The sequence below is a fragment of the Haplochromis burtoni genome, unplaced genomic scaffold (genome assembly GCF_018398535.1).
Source record: "Haplochromis burtoni strain Fernald_Lab_line unplaced genomic scaffold, NCSU_Asbu1 Contig_253, whole genome shotgun sequence".
Classification (NCBI taxonomy): Eukaryota; Metazoa; Chordata; class Actinopteri; order Cichliformes; family Cichlidae; genus Haplochromis; species Haplochromis burtoni.
Genome location: NW_024582614.1, coordinates 182606 through 202220, shown reverse-complemented (window position 1 = coordinate 202220; position 19615 = coordinate 182606). Strand labels below are relative to the sequence as shown.

The 19615-nt window shown below is 40.2% G+C and overlaps 2 protein-coding genes across 6 annotated transcripts in view; one reads left to right on the top strand and one right to left on the bottom strand.

Moving 5' to 3' along the window:
- Nucleotides 1–568: 568 nt before the first annotated feature.
- Nucleotides 569–13406, bottom strand: LOC102301875 (zinc finger protein 34). 2 transcript variants are annotated; one of them, XM_014338801.2, is made up of 12 exons: nt 12902–13406; nt 9284–9446; nt 8759–9186; nt 5543–5741; nt 5206–5258; nt 4769–4919; nt 4598–4681; nt 4416–4490; nt 4217–4303; nt 4032–4109; nt 2134–2376; nt 569–1710 (listed from the first exon to the last, which is right to left on the bottom strand). In XM_014338801.2, the coding sequence occupies exons 1-12, from the start codon at nt 12908–12910 to the stop codon at nt 926–928; spliced, it is 2355 nt and encodes a 784-aa protein (XP_014194287.1). In that variant the 5' UTR covers nt 12911–13406; the 3' UTR covers nt 569–925. The 2 variants fall into 2 exon arrangements, with proteins under 2 accessions (XP_014194287.1, XP_014194286.1); XM_014338800.2 differs by having other exon boundaries at nt 4598–4684; nt 12902–13405.
- A 1774-nt stretch (nt 13407–15180) lies between these two features.
- LOC102296329 (bifunctional apoptosis regulator) overlaps nt 15181–19615 on the top strand; it is a 10328-nt gene continuing 5893 nt past the window's right edge. Inside the window, exons 1-3 of one of the 4 annotated variants that reach the window (XM_005938479.3) lie at nt 15181–15204; nt 16841–17150; nt 18068–18166. In XM_005938479.3, the coding sequence (XP_005938541.1) occupies nt 16849–17150; nt 18068–18166 (401 nt within the window). In that variant the 5' untranslated portion in view covers nt 15181–15204; nt 16841–16848. Of the gene's footprint in view, nt 15205–15230; nt 15702–16840; nt 17151–18067; nt 18167–19615 lie in introns of those variants that run through there. The other 3 variants (XM_005938477.3, XM_005938476.3, XM_005938475.3) reach the window with 3 other exon arrangements.

The following is a 19615-nucleotide window of genomic DNA, read 5'->3' as shown; positions in this document are numbered from 1 at the left end:
AACAGGCACCACACCCGCAGTAGATGTGCTCGGTGTGAGGTCTCGCAGCAAGCTATCAAATACGGCGCATTTCTCGGCTTTTAAAAAAAACGCTATGCGTCGCCAGGTGTTTCATCGGATTCGAGGTGTTACCTCCTTTGACAGTATCAGCTTAAAGCACTTGTTGCTGCTGAGTTTGCATATTTTGCTGTGAAGTACAGACCTTTGACCGCTTCGCCGTGGGCATTTTTAATCTGTAGCTCTGCTCTAAAAGAACGAAAGTACCTGGACCCGCCTACTATCCTCGGAAACGTAAAATGATTGGCTAGAAGTGTATCACAGCTCAGGGAAAAAAAGCACCGAAATGTGCGCTGCTTTTCAGTCTGGTTACTACCGTTTATGTCAGAACCGGTGCCATCATGGCACCGGACACCAGTACCCATCCCTACTGTTAACTCATCCCTGGCTCACCCACTGAGCCAAACCGGCACCCTGGCTGGTGGAGCTTTTGAGAGAAACCATCTGTCTAATTCGGCCTGTAGCCTGATATGAAGATGCCATATCAAATACAGAAAACAAACAATCTCTGTTTCTTAAAAATGTCTGTATTCCATCAACATGGATTTTAAAATATCAAGGATATAGTGCATGATCTTTTTTTAAACATTAATTAGTATTTGGCATGCAGGTTACAAAGGCACTCAAATTTATACAGATGAGCTACAAGTGGTGGTAAATAAAAACATAATTAGAAAACATGGATAGAAGAAAAACCACACAACAAACTGTCAAACTCTTGGCAACCCACAGGAAGTCTGTGGTGTAAATTTTTTAGACACAGTAATCATCTTTTCTGCAGCTGTGAGGAATGGAAGGAAGAAAAACACAATTTACTGCAATACTTTCAAACACGGTTAACAACAAAAATTCATCGATAGATTAAGTGTTAGATGTCAAGCCGGGCCTGCTGTTTTGGTCTACCAAGCTGTCTGGTTGGCCCGATGCGTCTTCCAGCATGTGTGCGTTGATGCTGCCGAAGGCCCTGACGATAAATGAAACTCTTCCCACAATCCCCGCACTCGTAGGGTCTCTCTCCGGTATGAAGTCTGTGGTGCACCTTCAATTCCTCTGCTCTGGAGTAGCCTTTCCCACAAATGCTACAAATGAATGGCCTGTCTTTAATGTGGGTCTGGTAATGCGCTGTTAGGTAAGAGTTAATCCGAAATGTCTTCCCACAAATGGAACATGCAAACGGTCTCTCCCCGGAGTGCTGCATTTCATGCAGCTTGAGGGAGGAGGCAGTATGGAATCCTTTGCCGCACTGAGAGCAGAGGAACGGTTTCTCCCCAGTATGGATGCGCTGATGGATTTGAATGTAGCTCTCGTTAATGAACCTCTTGCCACAGTCGGGACAGGAGTAGGGCTTCTCCTTGATGTGGGTTTTCATGTGTTCTTCCAGCTTTTCTTTTTCACTAAACTGAATGCCACAGCGGCGGCAGAAGAGAAGAGGTGGTGCGCCGGGCTTGATGGGGCCTGATTCAGAGGCTGTCTGAGTGTGTGAAGCGATGTGGTGTGCTTGCAAAGCTGAATGACTGTCACAGTCTTTTCCACATTCCAGGCAACGGAGGGATGATCGAATCCTGGACTCGCCAGGCAGGGATTTTAAATATTCAGAGAGTTCTGACGCTATGGGATTCACCTCATCATCAAAATCCACAGCACCCTTACGACCTACAGAGAAGTGGAAGATTCAAACCATGTTTTACTCTTTTGCTTTGAGTTATAACAACCTCTGCAGTTCATAGAAGTTTAGGCTTACCTCACTTTTACATTGGGGTAAAAGTGCAAATAACTCAGGTCATAGGATTAACAGGTAGGAGATCAAAACTTAAATTGGTTAATTATTATATACTAATCATTACAATTTTCCTAGTTAATGACCAAGACAAATCTATCAGCAGTATAAAGGGCAAATGCTGCTCTGAAAAACTATAAATCATGCATTTTCAGTTCCAAGATAAAAATGCATTTGGAGCAAATAAAACACAGTGCCAATGTTAAAAGTAGTGAAAGATGCCACCATTGTATTGCAACAGTGCAATGCAATGCTTCTGGCTTGTCAAGTATTATATTTGCATTGTTAGCAGCTCTCACCTAAGTGGACTTTGTAGTGCGTTTTGAGATTTCCCTTCTGGTTAAAACCACGGCCACAAATGGAGCAGCAGTACGGTTTCTCTCCTGTGTGGATCAGCTCATGTCGCTCTAGTTTGTAGGCATGTGGGAATTCTTTGCCACACACTGAGCAGTGGTACTCTATTTTTTCTTTGGGTTTCTTCAGGAGCTCAGGAGGTATTTCAATTGGTACACAGATCATCTTTCTGCCAGGGCGCTTCTTGTCTATGGAGATGGAAAACAAGAGGAAATTACAAGGTGAGGCTTCTATTTTTAAGCTCAAACATGACATGTAGCTCACAAACTGAAGTCTTCTTCAAAATGATCTGTTCAAAGTCAAACCAATCCTACATATCTGACACCTACAGGAATGAAAAACAGAAGCAGCAACATTTTGGCCCGAAGATATTTATATACAGATCTCATTACCCCTACACTCATTATGCATATAAAGAAAGAGTAGAGACTCTAAAGGCCTGTTTCTGTTGCATGTTGAAGACATGTTCAGATAATATTCTGTCTTTAAATGCTTCCAAACTGTTTACACTGAAATTATCATTAGAAAGCTTATACTCTATACACTTGCCAGAATCTTTGTTTGATACATCTGTTCAACTGCTCCTTAATGCAAATATTTAATCAGCCAATCACATGGCAACAACTCAATGCATTTAAGCATGTAGACATCATCAAGAAGCCTTGCTGAAGCTTAAACCAAGCATCAGAATGGGGAAGAAAGGTCATTTAAGTGATTTTGAATGTGGCATGGTTGCTGGTGCCAGACTGAGTATTTCACAAGCTCCTGATCGACTGGGATTTATTACACGACGTGTATTTATTACACGACGTGTATTTATTACACGACGTGTATTTATTACACGGCGTGCTGCGGGGGAAAGCCTGTCCTAACATTTGAATCTAAGGTTTATTTTTTAACACCTGGCGGCTCTTTTTTACTTCTCATCCGTAAACAATCTGCTCTTTCACGTGATTCAGTTTATTTTGAAAAGTCTCAACAGGATCTTGAGCTTTATTGTGAAAGGTTTATGTGGAAAATAAACAAGCGGACACACGATGGTTTTACCATTGTTGTTGCTAACCACAACGCATAAAAACAGGCGCTTGTCCGTCCGTAGTGCGGTTATATTAAGTATAAGAGAAAGAGAGAACTTAATTAATATAGCCACTACAGTGACCATCAAAACAATGAAAAAATATTGCTGTAAACGGTTTATTTTGACACCACGAAACAAACGATAGCGTAAAATGAAACGATAGATGTTTTTATATTGTCAGCCGATATATATCGTTATATCAAACAGCCCTAGAAAACATATCAAATGTCTCGAACTAAGGAAACGTATCATGTCAAGAAACATATTTCTTGAAATGATACAGTGGGAAACAGGGCTGTTTTTCCCACTGTGTATCATTCTCTCTTCTTTTAACAGAGTCTGGGAGCATGTGTGACCTGAGGTGAAATATGCAAGGCCTTCCCTCAAAACGATTTCTGGATGGGAGCGTAATTTGCTCTAAAGCCTGTTTATACCTTTCAGCACTGATGGTGCCCTTCCAGATGCACAAACTGACAATTCAACAGGTACTAATGCAGCCACATAGCAGGCTTTAAAACTGAGAGCTGATAACAAGCTGCCTGGTCCCTTTCCCTTAGTCCAAAGGACATGGCATCTATATTTTCCAAAAGAACTTCATATTTCAATTTGCCTGACCACAAAAATTTTTCCACTTTTCCTCAGTCTTTTTTTAAATGAGAATTGAACCAGAAAAGCTTTTCTGGGTTTTCAGAAAACACCATTTTAGTACCTCAGCTGAACACTGAGCTGGTTATTCACTGATTAGGTAATTTTATTATTTCTTACCTGGTGAAACAGCCATGTCCTCTCCTTCTGCTTCACCAGATGTTTTGGTATCTTTCCTTTGTCTATACGGTCGCTTTGCTGTTGAAAAAATTAAGTCATAGATTTTAAGAATCACAGCAAATAAGCAAATATCTGAAGTTTGGACGTAATATTCAAGAGTCAGGCTTATTTTTTTCTTTTCTTACCAGCAGCACGGCGGGCATTTTTTGAGTTTAATTCTTCCGGTTCTGCTGCTGCATGCAAATTTCTCTTTCTTCGGGTACGCTGTGATACTTTAAGATAAAGAAAAAGACTAATTATGACTTATGAAGTCATAATAACGTAACTTCAGAGTAGTTAACATACGTTAAGCTGCAGTAGAAAACACAAGAATCACTCACTGACCTCCTGCATCTGCCCCTGAGTCTTCAGCTGGCAACAGTGGACTTCGAGAAATCTTTCTTCTGCCTCTTCGTTTTGCTTTCGGATGAAGAAAAAAGCGGAAAAGAAATCTATTACACTGATGGTCTCCTTCCATCTCTTCTGAATGTGCCACGAGTGCTACCTTTTTACTTCATGTCACTCACCAGCATTTGCAGGAACATCTAGCTCTGTGTCTGAGTTCTCCACATACACTACTGGAACCTTTTTAGTTCTTCTTGGTCTTTTTTCTGCTAACAAGTGCAAAACAAAATAACCTCAGGACCAAATGTGATGATTATTTAACAGTTTTTTGGTTTTCCTTCACTTGTGTTTACCACAGTATGAGGGGGAGGCAGCATTCATCTTTGCCCCTATTGTTTTTTCCTCTGCGTCCTCCCTTTCTTCATCTTCCCCCACAGAAACAACCTCCATGATGAGCGTCGGGCTGCTGCTGTCTCTCTGGCTTTGGCCTCGCAGCTGAGACTTCTGCATGATCACAATCATTAAAAAACATCAGAAGCCCACCTGTAAAATCTTCCCTGACAGTCAGTTTTTAAACTACTGTATGTACAACATCCCAACTATTCAGTGGCAGTAGGTGTGTGTAGGGCAGGAGGCAAAGAGTGGTGCTGCAGATGCAAATGAGCAATTTTGATTTGATTTATGACACCAACAGTCGACACTACAAGACTAAGCACTCCCGTGGTGACTGAGATGCAGTAATTACCCAATCTTAGACATTAAACTGATAAACTGTGTTAAAATGAATTACCTTGCTAGGCAGAGGACCTGCTGAGCAATCAGAGCCTCGGTCAGAGCTGCCTGCTGTAAAAATCAAAACAGTTACCTTAGGTTAAAGAAAAAACTGACAGTCTGCAATCCAGACAAAGAAGGAATGTCAATGTAGTGATAAACTAAATGCAAACTATGAGTGCTGTGAGTATCTGGGAAAGATTATTAATGCATTTCTTCTGTTATTTAAGATATTCTTTAGCCAATAAGCTTACAAATTCACATGAGAAACAGAATCAAGGAAGGACCCTTGTGTAAATAAATGAGTATTGTTTGCAGAATGGGTTTTCATTAAAACCGCGGTGCTGATAACTCACCAGAATCCCATTCAACCACTTCTCCATCAGAGTTGATTAATCCTCCAATCTCTTCATCTTGCTCCTCTTCTTCTTCCTCGCCCACCTCCTCCTCCTCCCCTGCATGCAGTCTTACAGTCAAATGTAGCGTTTGGTCGTTTAAGTTTTCAGATGCCATCTTGAGCCCGCGTGACTTCGGGTGCTTACGTTTAGGAGAATTCTAAAAACAGAAAACAGAGCTAAAAGGAATTCACGACGTCAGAGCACATCTGTCACAAGGAAGCGAAGAAGCTACTGAATGACAAAGTTATCTGCAGGTTCTGGACAATGAAACAGTTTTTGTCATGTTTACTCGTTACACCACTACTGGTGGATTTCAACTGAAACAATCAAGACTGAAGTACAGACCTGCAGCTTTAATTCAGGGGGTTTAAACCAAAGCATTGCATTAACCATGTAGAAATTATAGCCATCCAATTTTATACATTGTTTCCCATTGTCAGAATCTAAGAGCAAAAGGTCCATTATGTTGTTATTCCATGAAAAATTAGGCAGATAAAGTATCTGGAGTTGTTTATCATTGTTGAATTTGTATTTGCTATCCTTTTATTTGAGTCCAAAAGGGAAAAATGGCCAGCGATACGCCTCAGCCTCCTGATAGATACACTTATGAAACGAATCCTTTCCTTGGTTAAGACAAACAACTTCTGCCTACATGAATGCAGTGCAGAGGGTTTACAGAAAGGTGCAAACCACTGGTTACACTCAAGAACAGGAAGACCAAATCAGCCAGAAAACATCAAAATGAGTCTCCACAGTTCAGAAAAAAAATGCTTTGAGTGAAACTTAACTCAACTGGTACCAGAATGATAGGAAGAGAAAAGTATGGAAGAGAGAAACAGCTCATGATCTGAAGCATACCACATCATCTATCAAACAATGATGATGGTGGAGACAATATTATGGCATTAACCAATGTAAGCAGGTGATTACTGATAATGTGACCGCTGATAGAAGGGGCAGGATGAATTGTGATGTGTGCAGGGCTATACTGTCTGCTCAGATTCACCCACATGCTGCAAAACTGACTGAACAGTGCTTTACGGTGTAAATCATTAATACTCAAAGCAAAGTGCAAAAGCAACCCAAATGTTTCTCAATGCAAATAAATGAAACATTCCTCAATGACCAGATTGAAACAAAGAGACCCACAAACAACCAACACCCGTAGGTGTCTGCAGTAAAGGCCAAGCAGAGCCTCTCAAGGAGGAAACACAGCATTTGGTGATGTCCGTGGCTGCCAGACTTCAGGCAGTCATGACTGCAAAGAATTGTTATCTAAGTATTAAAAACAACCATTAGATTTAGGATTATGTTAGTTTGTCAAATGATTTTAATCCTGCATTTCTTAAAGTTAAAGACATAATTTTGTTAAACTTCTTGAATTAAAGCTAAAACTCTGCACTTCAATCACATATTGAATGCTTGATTTCAAATCCAAAGGCAAAACTGCAAAGAATGTGTCACTGTCCAAAAACACCGGACCTCACTGGACCGACTGAAACAAAGGGCCTCACACAAAAACAACTTCCTATTCTCATCCTCTGCCCTAACGCATGTAACATTTCAAATTGGAGCCATCAAACATTCAACTGCAAAAACGCCAAGATTAATGAAGCCTCTTAGAGAGTAGCTGCATATTCGTGGAAAGTCATCATTAGTATTTTGAACCCAAAGGGCCAGATTTATGAGCGTGTTACGTCAGCGTGAGCTGGGTTTTGGAATAAAAAGAAAGTGTTCTCTGTATTTACACACAGTGCAGTGACAATACTGCATGTAAGAGGTGGGAGTTAATATCCCAACGTACAAAACATAGCAAGAAGAATATAAGCGCACAGATTTTCCAGCATTACCACTAATTTAAATATAACAAAATGCATGTCTTATTTATACAACTAACCACACTTATCACTGCTGTTTTCTCCCATCTAACCCAAAAGATCCAATTTTAGTTTCAAAAGTTAAAAACTGTAAAAAGCAGTCTCACACTGGGGAACTTCCAAGTCATGCAGTCAAAACTTAGGACAAATAAGCATTTTATTTCTAAATTTTAAGGGGAAAAAAGGTAAAAAAAAAACAAGGTCTGAAAAATAGTGGGAAATTCAAAATTCACTTTGTTTTTATACAGCTTCCAACAGAGCAGCACTACACCGTGACATTAAGACGCAATCACTTACAGCATAGCTGTCAAACTCTGGCCCGCGGGCCAAATTTGGCCCGTAGCCTAATTACATTTGGCCCGCGAAGCCACACCAAATTACTATTAGAGCTGGCCTACTGGTATTATACAGCTAATATATATATTGTTTAGAATTAAGCTTTGCTTGTTCCATATTCAGTTTTTTAGCAAAATGTGTTTGAGTCCATAAGAAAAGATTCATTCTTATATCTGGAGGAATAAATATATTTCAATAAATATTAACGTTAGCCCGCGACTTTGTTCCAGTTTTGAATTTTGGCCCACTGTGTATTTGAGTTTGACACCCCTGACTTACAGAGTTTAAAAAAAGGGCACGAGAGAATTAAAACTGAAGAAAACACTGAGGATTTCTTCTAGTAACATTTTTTTGTACTTAACACAGCAGAGCTGGACCACTCTTGGTAGGGGAAAATTAAAAGCTACATTCTTTGAGTCAGTCTTAAAACAACATGTCATTCCTTTAGTATGTGCCACACAAAAACATCCCTTCCTAAAGTGTTTATAATGTAAGCACTGTTACGAAGTCCTCATCTTATCATCGTCCCTCCACTGCAGTCAAAAACGTAAAATATCAAAATATAGATTTCTTCCAGTTAAAAGGAAGTTTTTACTCCTGACTGTCACCATGTGATCGTGTCTAGCAGATTGTCAGATCAAAACCTGTGAGATCTAAACTGATTTGAGACGCACAGCACAAGGACTGATTCTGTACTCATATTCAAAAACAACAGAATGTGATCTTTTAATGGGCAGCATGAACACGAGGGATGAGTTTTAATGGTCACATGAGTTTTAAGACCCGATCTTTAAGAACAAACATGTACACCTTCCTGCACGAGGCCGACTGGGACATTATAAATGCATTCACGAATAACACATAAATAAAATTTAATAAACTAGATGACTAAAAAAAACAAACAATGAAAACTTCATGTGTTGATCTTTTCATAATATCTTCAAAATCTAAAACAACATACAGTTTGGCAAGGTGCTGACGTTTCGGTCTGCTGTAGCTCTTCTTCTGTGTGTAAAGATGCTCTCTGGTCTCGGTCCCAGCGCTCCTGATGGGATTTCACGTTCCTTTTGTGACCGGGGGTCATGTCCCGTCCTGGACAGGAGAGGGGATTCTCTCCTGTGTTATTGCACTGATGTACAATCACGTTTCCTGATGCCTTCCCACATTTGCAGGAAATCTGCGGTTTCTCATCGGAGCTCGCGAGCTTGTGTCTCTGCAGACTCTCTGTGGCAGGGCAAGGCTTCTCAAACCGTTTCTCCGCTGCACATCCTCTCTGGGGTTTCTTTACGCCATATGAAGCAGAGCTCTCCACGCCACTCGCTTTCTGGTGGGGAAGGCAGCCGTCTACAGAAGCATCCTCTTTTTCTCTCTCTGAGCTGAGGCTCTCATCTGCGTTTAATATATAAAAAAGGTGAAAAATCACAAAGAGCAACAATGTGTGTATCATGTAGTGAAGAGAAGCTATAATTCAAGATTCTCCACTCACTATTCTCACTCACAGTCCAGCCATCCTCTTCCTCTTTGATGATTACTCGGATCTCTGGAATCTCACAGGTGTAGTCGGGGCTTGCTGGTGCTTTTTTGGGGGAAGACTGGTCACTGCAGTTTTCATTCAGACTCAGTGATAAAGGATCTTGAAGTTCAGGATCCTATTAAGATATCAAACAGAAGGAAAAACAGGTCATCTACTCTACAACAGCTCAAGTTTCACACAAGAAAAAAGAGCTGCTATATAAAGCCATCAGAAGTTACTGTTTATTTTTATATTACGCCTCTGTCAGTGCACCCCAGGGTGGCTGTGGCTACAATGTAGCTTGCCACAAACCAGTGTGTGAATGTGTGTGTGAATGGGTGGATGACTGGTTGTGTAAAGCGCTTTGGGGTCCTTAGGGACTAGTAAAGCGCTATACAAATACAGGCCATTTATAATAACTTAATCATTTTGAATACTTTTACTTGAGATAATACAGCAGTTAAACATCCATTTTGGTCAATTATAAAACAGATAACAACTTTATACTTTCATCAATAAAGTGCAACTTATACATTTTGTAATATCCATCCATTCCTTTTCAGGGTCGCGGGGGGCGCTGGAGCCTATCCCAGCTGTCATAGGGCGAGAGGCAGGGTACACCCTGGACAGGTCGCCAGTCTGTCGCAGGGCCAACACACAGAGACAGACAACCATTCGCGCTCACATTCACATTCTATGGGCAATTTGGATTAATCAATTAACCTATCCCCACAAGCTGCATGTCTTTGGACGGTGGGAGGAAGCCGGAGTACCCAGAGGGAACCCACGCAAACACGGGGAGAACATGCAAACTCCACACAGAAAGACCCCGGCCTGATGGTGGAATTGAACTCAGGACCTTCTTGCTGTGCGGCAACAGTGCTAACCACCGTGCTGCCCCATCTTGTAACAGGCGCTTCAATGCAAACATTAGAAGAGAGAGCGATGACACTCAAACAAACCTAGATTAAAAAGTCAGCGAACACTTTGAGCAGCTTTTATCAAATTTCATAACTGACCTTATATCTGCTTTTATGGCTAACTGACCACTGAAATGAGGTTAAGTTAATTTAATTTAGGTAATGCTTCAAACTATCTGCCCAAATAGATACCCAGAAGCATTTGAAGATGACTGTAATGTAAGTGATATTGCATTTTGTCAAGTGATTACATAATATGGCGTTACATCCTAGACTCGAGAGTTCAGGTTAAACAAGTAAAACTACTTAGATTAATGACGGCAAGAATAAAAAAAACTCTTACCACTCTTACAACATGGATGCATCTAATTGATACGCCAGTTTTAGCAAATTTACACTGGCTCCCTGTAAAATATCGTATTGATTTTAAGATTCTTTTACTTACTTTTAAAGTTTTAAATAATATGGCGCCTAGTTATTTAAACGAACTCCTCAACATGTATGACCCCAAAAGAGCAGTGAGATCATCTATCCAGTTGCTCTTAGCACAACCAAGGTCTCGATTGAAGCATAGAGGAGATCGGGCCTTCGCAGTAGCAGCACCCAGACTCTGGAATAATCTGCCAGAGGAGATTCGTACTTCAGAGTCTATTCAGTCATTTAAAATGCATCTTAAAACTCACTTTTTTAGTTTGGCTTTTAATTCGAGTTCAGTACGAGTACCATCAGGCCTGTTTTATGCTTTTATTGTTAATTCACTGTCTTCTTATTTATCTGTATTTGTTTCTAACTTATCTGTATTTGTTTCTCTATTGTTTTCTTTTGTTTTTAACCGATGAAACACTTTGGTCAACTCTGTTGTTTTTAAATGTGCTATACAAATACATTTTGTATTGAATTGAATAAACATCTGATATAATATTTTCTAGAGCCCGGCTGATATAAGATTTTTAAGAACAATACAGAAAACGATATTTGGTGCTTTTAAAAATCTGATATAAAAGCTGCTTTTTCTGTCAGACAGATGAAACACAGAGATTATATGTTGTGATTTGTTATTTATGAGTCCTTACTAACATAACCATCTTGTTTTATTGTTATAACAAGTCGTGGATAACTCGATCTGCTTTGATGGCTGCCGTTCCAAACACGTTACCAACATAGACGTTTCAGAGTGCCCCCTGTAGGACAAATTATGCAACATCAACAGTAACAACATAACTGAAATATGTCTCTTCTTGTATACTTCTCGTTAAGTGCAATACTGATATACTGGTACTAATACTGTGTAATGTAAACATTATATAATTGTGCATTAATTATATAATATAAAGAAACAATACACCTGAGCCACAGGCTGTAACCGCACACATCACGAAAAGGAAATCACCTCAAACATAAACTCTAAAAGTTCCCTTTTTGTTTTTTGAACACAGATGATGAGCACACAGCCTCGATATGACAATGTTAGAGTACATTTAGCAGATATATTATGAAACATGTTAAAACTGGCCTAAAATCAACCAACCATCATCAATGAAACAACCACCAGTGAATCCCATTTAACTAGTTACCTTACTAATTTCACGTTTATATGTCTTTAACAACCATACCAACCAACAAAATGTCAAGAAACGTATTAAACATGCATTAAAATTACCAAATAAACTCGAGCATGAACTTGAATTGATTTGTATCCCAGCCTAAAACGTTTAACTGACCCGTTTAACTGGACGTATGAACGACTTCAAGAATCTGCTGTTAGTTTCAACGTACCCCCCCCCCCCCCCTAAATACTGTACGCTCCAAATATTACCTCCCCCCCTTCTCAATTATTTAGGCTGATGAGGCTACCAAGTGGACTGCACACACATAATTCCCGACGACCCGGACCAACTCACATAAATGTAATGTGGTCTGTATTATTCCACCCTGGTAAAATTATAACCTTTCCTACCATAAAGCATTCATGCAGGGTAATGTTAAACTTCTGTTTTAAGTGCTGCAGAATATTTTCTAACACAGTCTGAAACGTGGCCAAAAATTAACCTGGATTTATTCTGATAGTTATATATTAGTGTCCGGGAAAAGAAAAACGCTTTCTCAAGTTTCTAAATTCACAAAAGTAAAAATATTTCTCTTATACAATTGTAAAATGAAAACAATCCATTTCAAGAGATTTAGATTTAGTTTAATAGTTTAGCAGCAAGTTCTGTTTAGACCTTTCTTGGGTTCCAAGAGTCAGCAACCTGAACAGCCTTTCAAAATAAACTTGTTTTGTCTCGTTTGCTTGCGTTATCCCCTGCAGGAAAATATTCTTGACTATTTCACTTGGCCGCTGAATATATGCCTCCACGTCTCCATCAGTCAGTCGCAGTGTATAAGTCATTGTACTATCGTAATGAATGCAGCTCTGCCTTGTTTAATAACAATTACCGTTTGCTAACAAGCTAGCTTTAAAGCTATAATGACATAATTGGTTCTGTGCATGAACGTAAGAAGGTTAGCATCAAGTCCACACCGGTGCACTCTCAACTAATACGGTGTCCCTGACCTATGAGGATAACCTGTTTACGACGTGCATTTACCTAACTGGTTAACTACAGCAGCTACAGCAAACTGCAGCCAGCTGCACAGTAACAGCCTGAAAGCAGCTACGCTGTCACGTTACCTCAAACATAGTGCGAGGTCGGAGCCGACTGTGAAGGATGTCATAGGAGAAACAGGGCTACACACGGGGTTAAGTACAAGCGTTATTCCGGATGGGAGCAGCTGTCATGAACTAACCGTGCTAGCTAAACTGTGTTGCGCCACCACTTTTTTCCTTTTTTCCTTTTTTTCTTTTAAACAGCGGTTCTTCTTCTACTCCGCCTCCTCCTCTTCTTCTTCGACGCTGAAATTGCTGCTGCTGAATTACTGCCTCCCCGTGATTACAAGGTGTGCATCTCTACAGACAGATGACAAAATTAAATATCCATTTTCTGCCCTCCACTTTTTCAGACATCTTTCCTATTCTCATTCTTCTTCCGGCTGCTTCCTTTAGGGGTCGCCACAGCGGATCATCTGCCTCCATCTCACCCTATCCCCAGCATCCTCCTCTGTCACATCCGACATACCCCAACCCTTCACTACATCCTTCTTTTTATTCCTCCTGACTGCAGCTCCATCTTCAGCATCCACTATCCCCTCCTGTGCGCATGCCATCCTTGCGTCTCTAACTTTTCCCCCAAACCGCTCAGCCTGAGCTGTCCCTCTGATGTCTAATCCTGCCTATCCTCATCACTCCCAGTAACAATTCGGGCACCTTCAACTCTGCCACCACCAGCTTCACCTACTGCTTTTTTGTCAATGTCTCCAAACCGTATATTATAGCAGGTCTCATTACCATCTTAAAAACCTTCCTTTTAACTCTTTCACTTCTGCTCCCTACTCATTATAGATCACAATGTTGTCTGCAAACATCACAGTCTATGGAAACTCCTGCCTGATCTCATCAACCTGTCCATCACCATAAGCAGTCACACTGAAAGTGAAATAGATATGCAAATATGCATATTTACTTCTTTCCTGATAATTTATTACTATTATTTCCTGCTGCACACTTGCAGACTGAAATGTAGCCTGTTGAAATATGTGAGGTAAAACCCTTTCCCTGGTTCACTGACGAACCATATTTCTGATTGTTTCCAAAAGCTTTCCTACTTGACAATAATATTTTATGACCCCCAATTCCTAAAAAGCTGGGATGCTGGGTCAAATGTAAATAAAAACAGAACACAAAGATTTGAGAAATCCTATACACCCATATCTTCTTCATCAGAGAACATTGAAAACATTAGCATTTCATTTGTAATCTGATAGCAGACTTTGGGCATGTTGGTGCAAAAACACGTTTATGCCTCTCAAACTACCATCTTTTGTGTTTTTTGTAGATTTCACTAAAGAAGTTGCAACAAATGATGTGTTTTTCGTTTTGTTTTGTTTCTTGTGGTTGCAATACTTCAGCAACTAGGACTACAGAAGACAAGGAGCATAAAGTGAGTGACTTTTCTTTAAGTGTCAGGTGATTTTAAATGCAGTGTTTCTATCAGGTCAATAAACATCAGCAAACATACTAACTGTTTGTGTGCAGTATGTTGCTAGCTAAAGGTCCAGCTGTATTTCACAGGGTTTTTCACTCAGAGATGGAGAAAGATAAGAGAGACAGGACAGGAGAGGAAGATAAGAAGTTACATTTAAAGGTAGGGAAATTAAAAACTTAAAGTCTTCATGTGTCTAAACCATTTACTGGGTCTGTACATGGGGCAATATGCTGCCAAACAAACTGAGGTAGACTAACTGTGATATTTAAGGCTACATGAAAATCCTCTGCAGGTTAGTGCAGGATAAACAGGTTAGTTTTTTGTACTGTGATGGGTTTAATGTAAAGAACAGTGTCTGTGACTGTTAATGAGAGTGTGGGGAGTGAGTTGGAGGGTGGGGTGGGCTGCTTTTAACTATGTAAAGCACTTTGTGCTACATTTTTTGTATGAAAAGTGCTTTATAAATAAAGATTGATTGATTGATTGATTGATTGATTGATTGATTGATTGATTGATTGATTGATTGATTGATTGATTGATGCACAGTGATCGTGGTTACTGTAGTAAAGCAGAAGAGTGAAAGCAGCATAAAATGAACCGATTACACTGTGCCAGGTACTTTCTGCCACTCTGCCATCAGGATAGTGATTTAGGATAATATGAAGAAGCATAACTCACTGTAAACCCGACAGGGTCTCTGTAAAAAGCTAGTTTGTATTTTAATGTTATAATGTGGTGCTGAGGAATAATAAAAATGAGCCTCAGGATCTGATCTGCGCTGAACTGACGCAGGTGTTAAAAAAAGTCACGTCTGCTGGATTGAGCTCTCACTTTACCCAGGAGGAGGACACCGGACCTCTTCCTCACCGGTGACCGGTGACGACATTGTGAGGTAGGCGGGTGGCAGGTACGCATTCAGGCGCATGCGTGGTTGTGGTTGCTTGCATGTGGGGGTTTCCACTGCAGGAGGAGGCTGTGAAAGAGCAGAACTGCTTGAGAACTGCTACTGTGTGTGGATACGTTGAGTTGTACTCGCGAAATGAGCCTGAAATCTAGTTATTAGCCGGATAGTCATGCCACTCTGCAGTCGGTCACCTGTCAGAGACCAGTCCTGAGGCGAGTAACAACTGTAGGTTAGCCAACTGAACCACACCAGTTAGCAGTTAGTAACTTAGCAATCAGCGCGTACTGTTGAGCTAAGTTAGGCTTACTAGCATGTAAGCCTTGAAGCTAACGATAGCGCAGTGTGGTACTAATAATTGTAGTTAACCCATGTTTGCAGATCAGCAGTAACCGATGTGCAACTAGCGCATAGCTAGCAACTAGCTAGCTAATTAGAGAGTGAAGCTAACGTCTAGGGCTGTTAAACTGTACCTGCGTGCTGTCACAGTAAGTGAGCAAACTGTTTTGTTTATGTATTCAGACTTGGTAATGGTTCACCCTTTGTTATTTGAAAATCAAATAAGTTGCACTGTTTGACAGAGTGCTGTCACGAGCCCCTGTTTGTATACGGAAATCAAGTGACTTTTAAGTACTTGTCATATTTAGCTGCCTTTAAGTCAGAAGTCGCGCTTTAATTGCTTGCTGACATCCTATCCCAAGTACCATAGTTTTGAATTAATTTCAATCATAGTTCCTCAGCCACAACTAATTATGGTTATGTTTGCTTTTAAATGCTTGCAGTATTACTTTAGATTTCAGATGTGTGGGGATATATTTATTTTTAGCCATTTACTGAGTTTTCAAGTTCACTTTTTTTGCAAGAATTTAAAAACGTGATATGGAAATGAAACGAAAGCTGTCAAATCCAGTGAAAATGCCAACTACTTTCTGTTTTCAGTTTGTACAGTGTTTTGAGTTTCGAGATGTCATGTCAGAAAAACAGATTCTCGTTTATAAAATATTTGTTTACTGAGCAAAAACATGACTGGTCGCTTTACCCCTTAAATCAAGCACGAGCAAAGCACAGGGCCATTCAGTTATGCAGTTTTGAAATGTTAAAAGAACTGTTGTTGGCAAATATATTTGGATTGTAGTGCCGAGGATAGGCTTGGTGGAAGCACTGCTATCTCTTTTTCTTCTTCTTTTTTTTTTTTAAAGTAAACATTTTTCTACGTGACGCATTTAGAGCATGGGTCTGAAACTTAAATGAGCTGTGGATCACTGCTGGCACTGTCATCTCATTGGAGGGCCACTTTAGTGCTCAAGTAGTACGAACAAGAAAACACCGACACCTATTTCCAAAAAAGTAGTGTTTAATGCAGACATAAGTGTACACATTAGTGTTTGACTGCTAGTGAAAATTGTTTTCTTTACAAATAACTCTCACTGAACTAACACAGCCAATCCAACATGTTTGTACATGTTTATACAACTCAGTCCTCCCTAACAAAAAAACTTAACTTCAAGGGCACAATATATTTCTTGAGTTCGAGACCGCTGATTTACAGCTTGCACCCATATCCTACTTAAAACCTAAAATGTTATAGTTTCTGATTTAAGGCTTATTAACCTTGTGTCTCCTTCAGACTTGGATATGTTGCAGCAGATGAAGTTGAATTCAGCAAATGACAGTGTGGAGGAATTAATGGATGAGTCTTCTCTCTTATCCGAGTCTTCCGACCCTCCTCAGTTAAAGTCTTCAGCGAGCGGCATCTCCGAAAATGAATTTTCTTGTCACTGTTGCTATGACATCTTGGTCAACCCTACTACCCTGACCTGCGGTCATAACTTCTGTCGGCACTGTCTCGCTCTATGGTGGGAGTCCTCGCAGAAGAATGAGTGCCCAGAGTGCCGGGAGAAGTGGGAAGGCTTTCCTAAAATCAACATACTGCTGAGGTATGCTTCTCATAGCTGTGCCATATCAGTGGGTTAATGTTTGATATTCTGGCTGCTTTATTCACATCTCACAGAGACTTACTGGCGACTTCTACTAAGCTTGCTTAGTTAGCTTTATTAAGAAATGGAAAGTTTGGATGACCAGTAATGATGTGTGCAGTTACACCAGAAGCAGACATTCATTATTGTTTCACCATAACCTCTTATTGAAGAGCAAAGCACAATATAAGATTGGGAAGAAGCTAGCTGATATGTCATTTAGTAAATCCTAAAAATAAATTGAGTACATTAAGCCTAAAGTTTGATGCTTTTTCTTAGTGGTAGAAGATCCCCATTTCAGTTCTAGGACAAGACTCTAATCTCTTTAGGATTATGTTTCATGGAGGAAAAAAAAGCTTGGTGATGTTTTCACCACAGCGAAATCCACATTAGAGGTGAACACTTTTACAATAATATCTGTGATTTGTTTCACTTTCACTCTCCCTCATACACGCAGCTCGCAGTCACATGACCGTTTTTTTTGTTCTACTGAAAGACACGAGAGCAAATGTTAGACACAAATATTTTGACATGAGAGTAACCAGGAACTAATGATCTGTGGTAAGGACGTGCGGTTTATAAGAAATGGATGACAACTGATTGACATACTGATGTTTCAACCTAAGATGTGGAAATGTTCTCGCTCAGATGCAGCTGAAAACAGCTGCCAAGATCGAAGATGTCGTTCAGACACTCGTCTCTCCATTGAATTAAAAAAGAAAAGAAAAGAAGTATTTATCAGCTTGCCCACAAATTTTCCTTGACATTGCTGTGTCAACATGGTTTATCTTCATGTGCTCCGCGGAGATAAGTTAGTCCTGCTTAGTTTGATATAGATATCAAACTGATATAATCATATGTAATCCTCTTCTTTTTAGAGATGCAACTGACAAACTTTTTGGTGAGGTCGTACAGCGGAGGAAAGCGGAAATCCAAGCAAACCCCAAAATCTCCCGGAGCTTGTTGGCTTTCCAGAGGTACTTTGATTCTCAAATATGTTTTGGTATATATATATATGTATATATTGGTGTAAAGTCCATGAAGACTGTCAATTTAAAAACAAGTCTAGCCATTTAGCAACTAATGTTTCACACCATGGGCAGTCTAACATTGCATGCATGTTGAAAAGCTGGGATTTCCAAAGACTGGGTTCAGTGTCACCTTCCTGTAATCAGAGGAAAGCTGCAAACAAACGTGAAGCATTTGATTCACTAATCCTTTTTGCTGACATCACAGCCTGCTTCAAAGACAGTACCTACAAGCTGGTGCTCTCCTGAGGCTCAAAGCTAAAGCAGCCCTGAGAGTAAATGTAAATGCAACTCCAAGAAGTACCAATTCTGAATAATTTGTTCATTTACAAAGCTGACATGGCCTGGTGGTGCAAAAAAATCCAAATAAACACTGCCAAGAAAATCCTACAGGGAAGATGATACATCTGGAGGTGTGGACAGTGACCTGGTCTTAATCATGCTCACTGGGAAATCTGACCGGTTTAAATTCAGCTTTCCAGAAGCCCAAAGAGCTAACCCTGAAATACACACTAGCCACAACTGGCTGTGGAACAGACTCACTAACTCAGCCATGAGTTGTCTGCTGGGTCTTTACCAGATACAGTGATTTCATTCCTCCATCCTTCAGTATGATGCTGACTGACTCAAAGGAAGCTCGTACAACAGGAGGTTTAGCCATGGATGATCCATCAGTCTGCTCCTCACACCTTCGTTTCTTAACCAAGTTCCAGATGCTGCAGTTTCATGCGTTACGCTTTGCAACGAGATCTATTAACCCTGGAATGAATGAGACTCATGACTGGAATGTTTTGGGATTGAATTTTCAGTGCTGTAGATTTTCCACAGAGAACAAATTTGCCCTAGTGGTTATCGCACTGCACACAGTGACGCCATACTTATCCACATAATCGGGCTGTGGGTCAGATTGTGTAATGTCACAGAAGGAGTGAGTGCTGCTTCAGCACACAAACCAATCGTAGAAAATGGCTGTGAGCTGGGAAAAATGCTTATGTGGAAAAAGAGCTTCCAATAGTCTGTCCTCCTCCTTGTGGTTACCCTGTACTCCGATGCTCTGGAATAACCTTCCCCTCCAAATTAGACAAGCGTCATCAGTGCAGGTCTTTAAGTCCAGATTGAAAACCTATTTTTATTCCCTGGCGTTTAACTCTGTAGGAAACTGACACCTTATTTATTTTATTGTATGTAATGATTTTATGGTATTTTTAATTTGGTAGTTGTTTTGATCTGTGTTGTTCAGCACTAGGGCTGGGCCATATTATACCGTTCACGGTAATACCGGTATAATGTTAGGCAACGATAGGAAAATGAAATATCGCGATAGAATATGAGTAAAACGCGCATGCGCAGTGCCTTTGTTTTCATACGCACATGGCCGATTGTTGAGTGAAACAGATG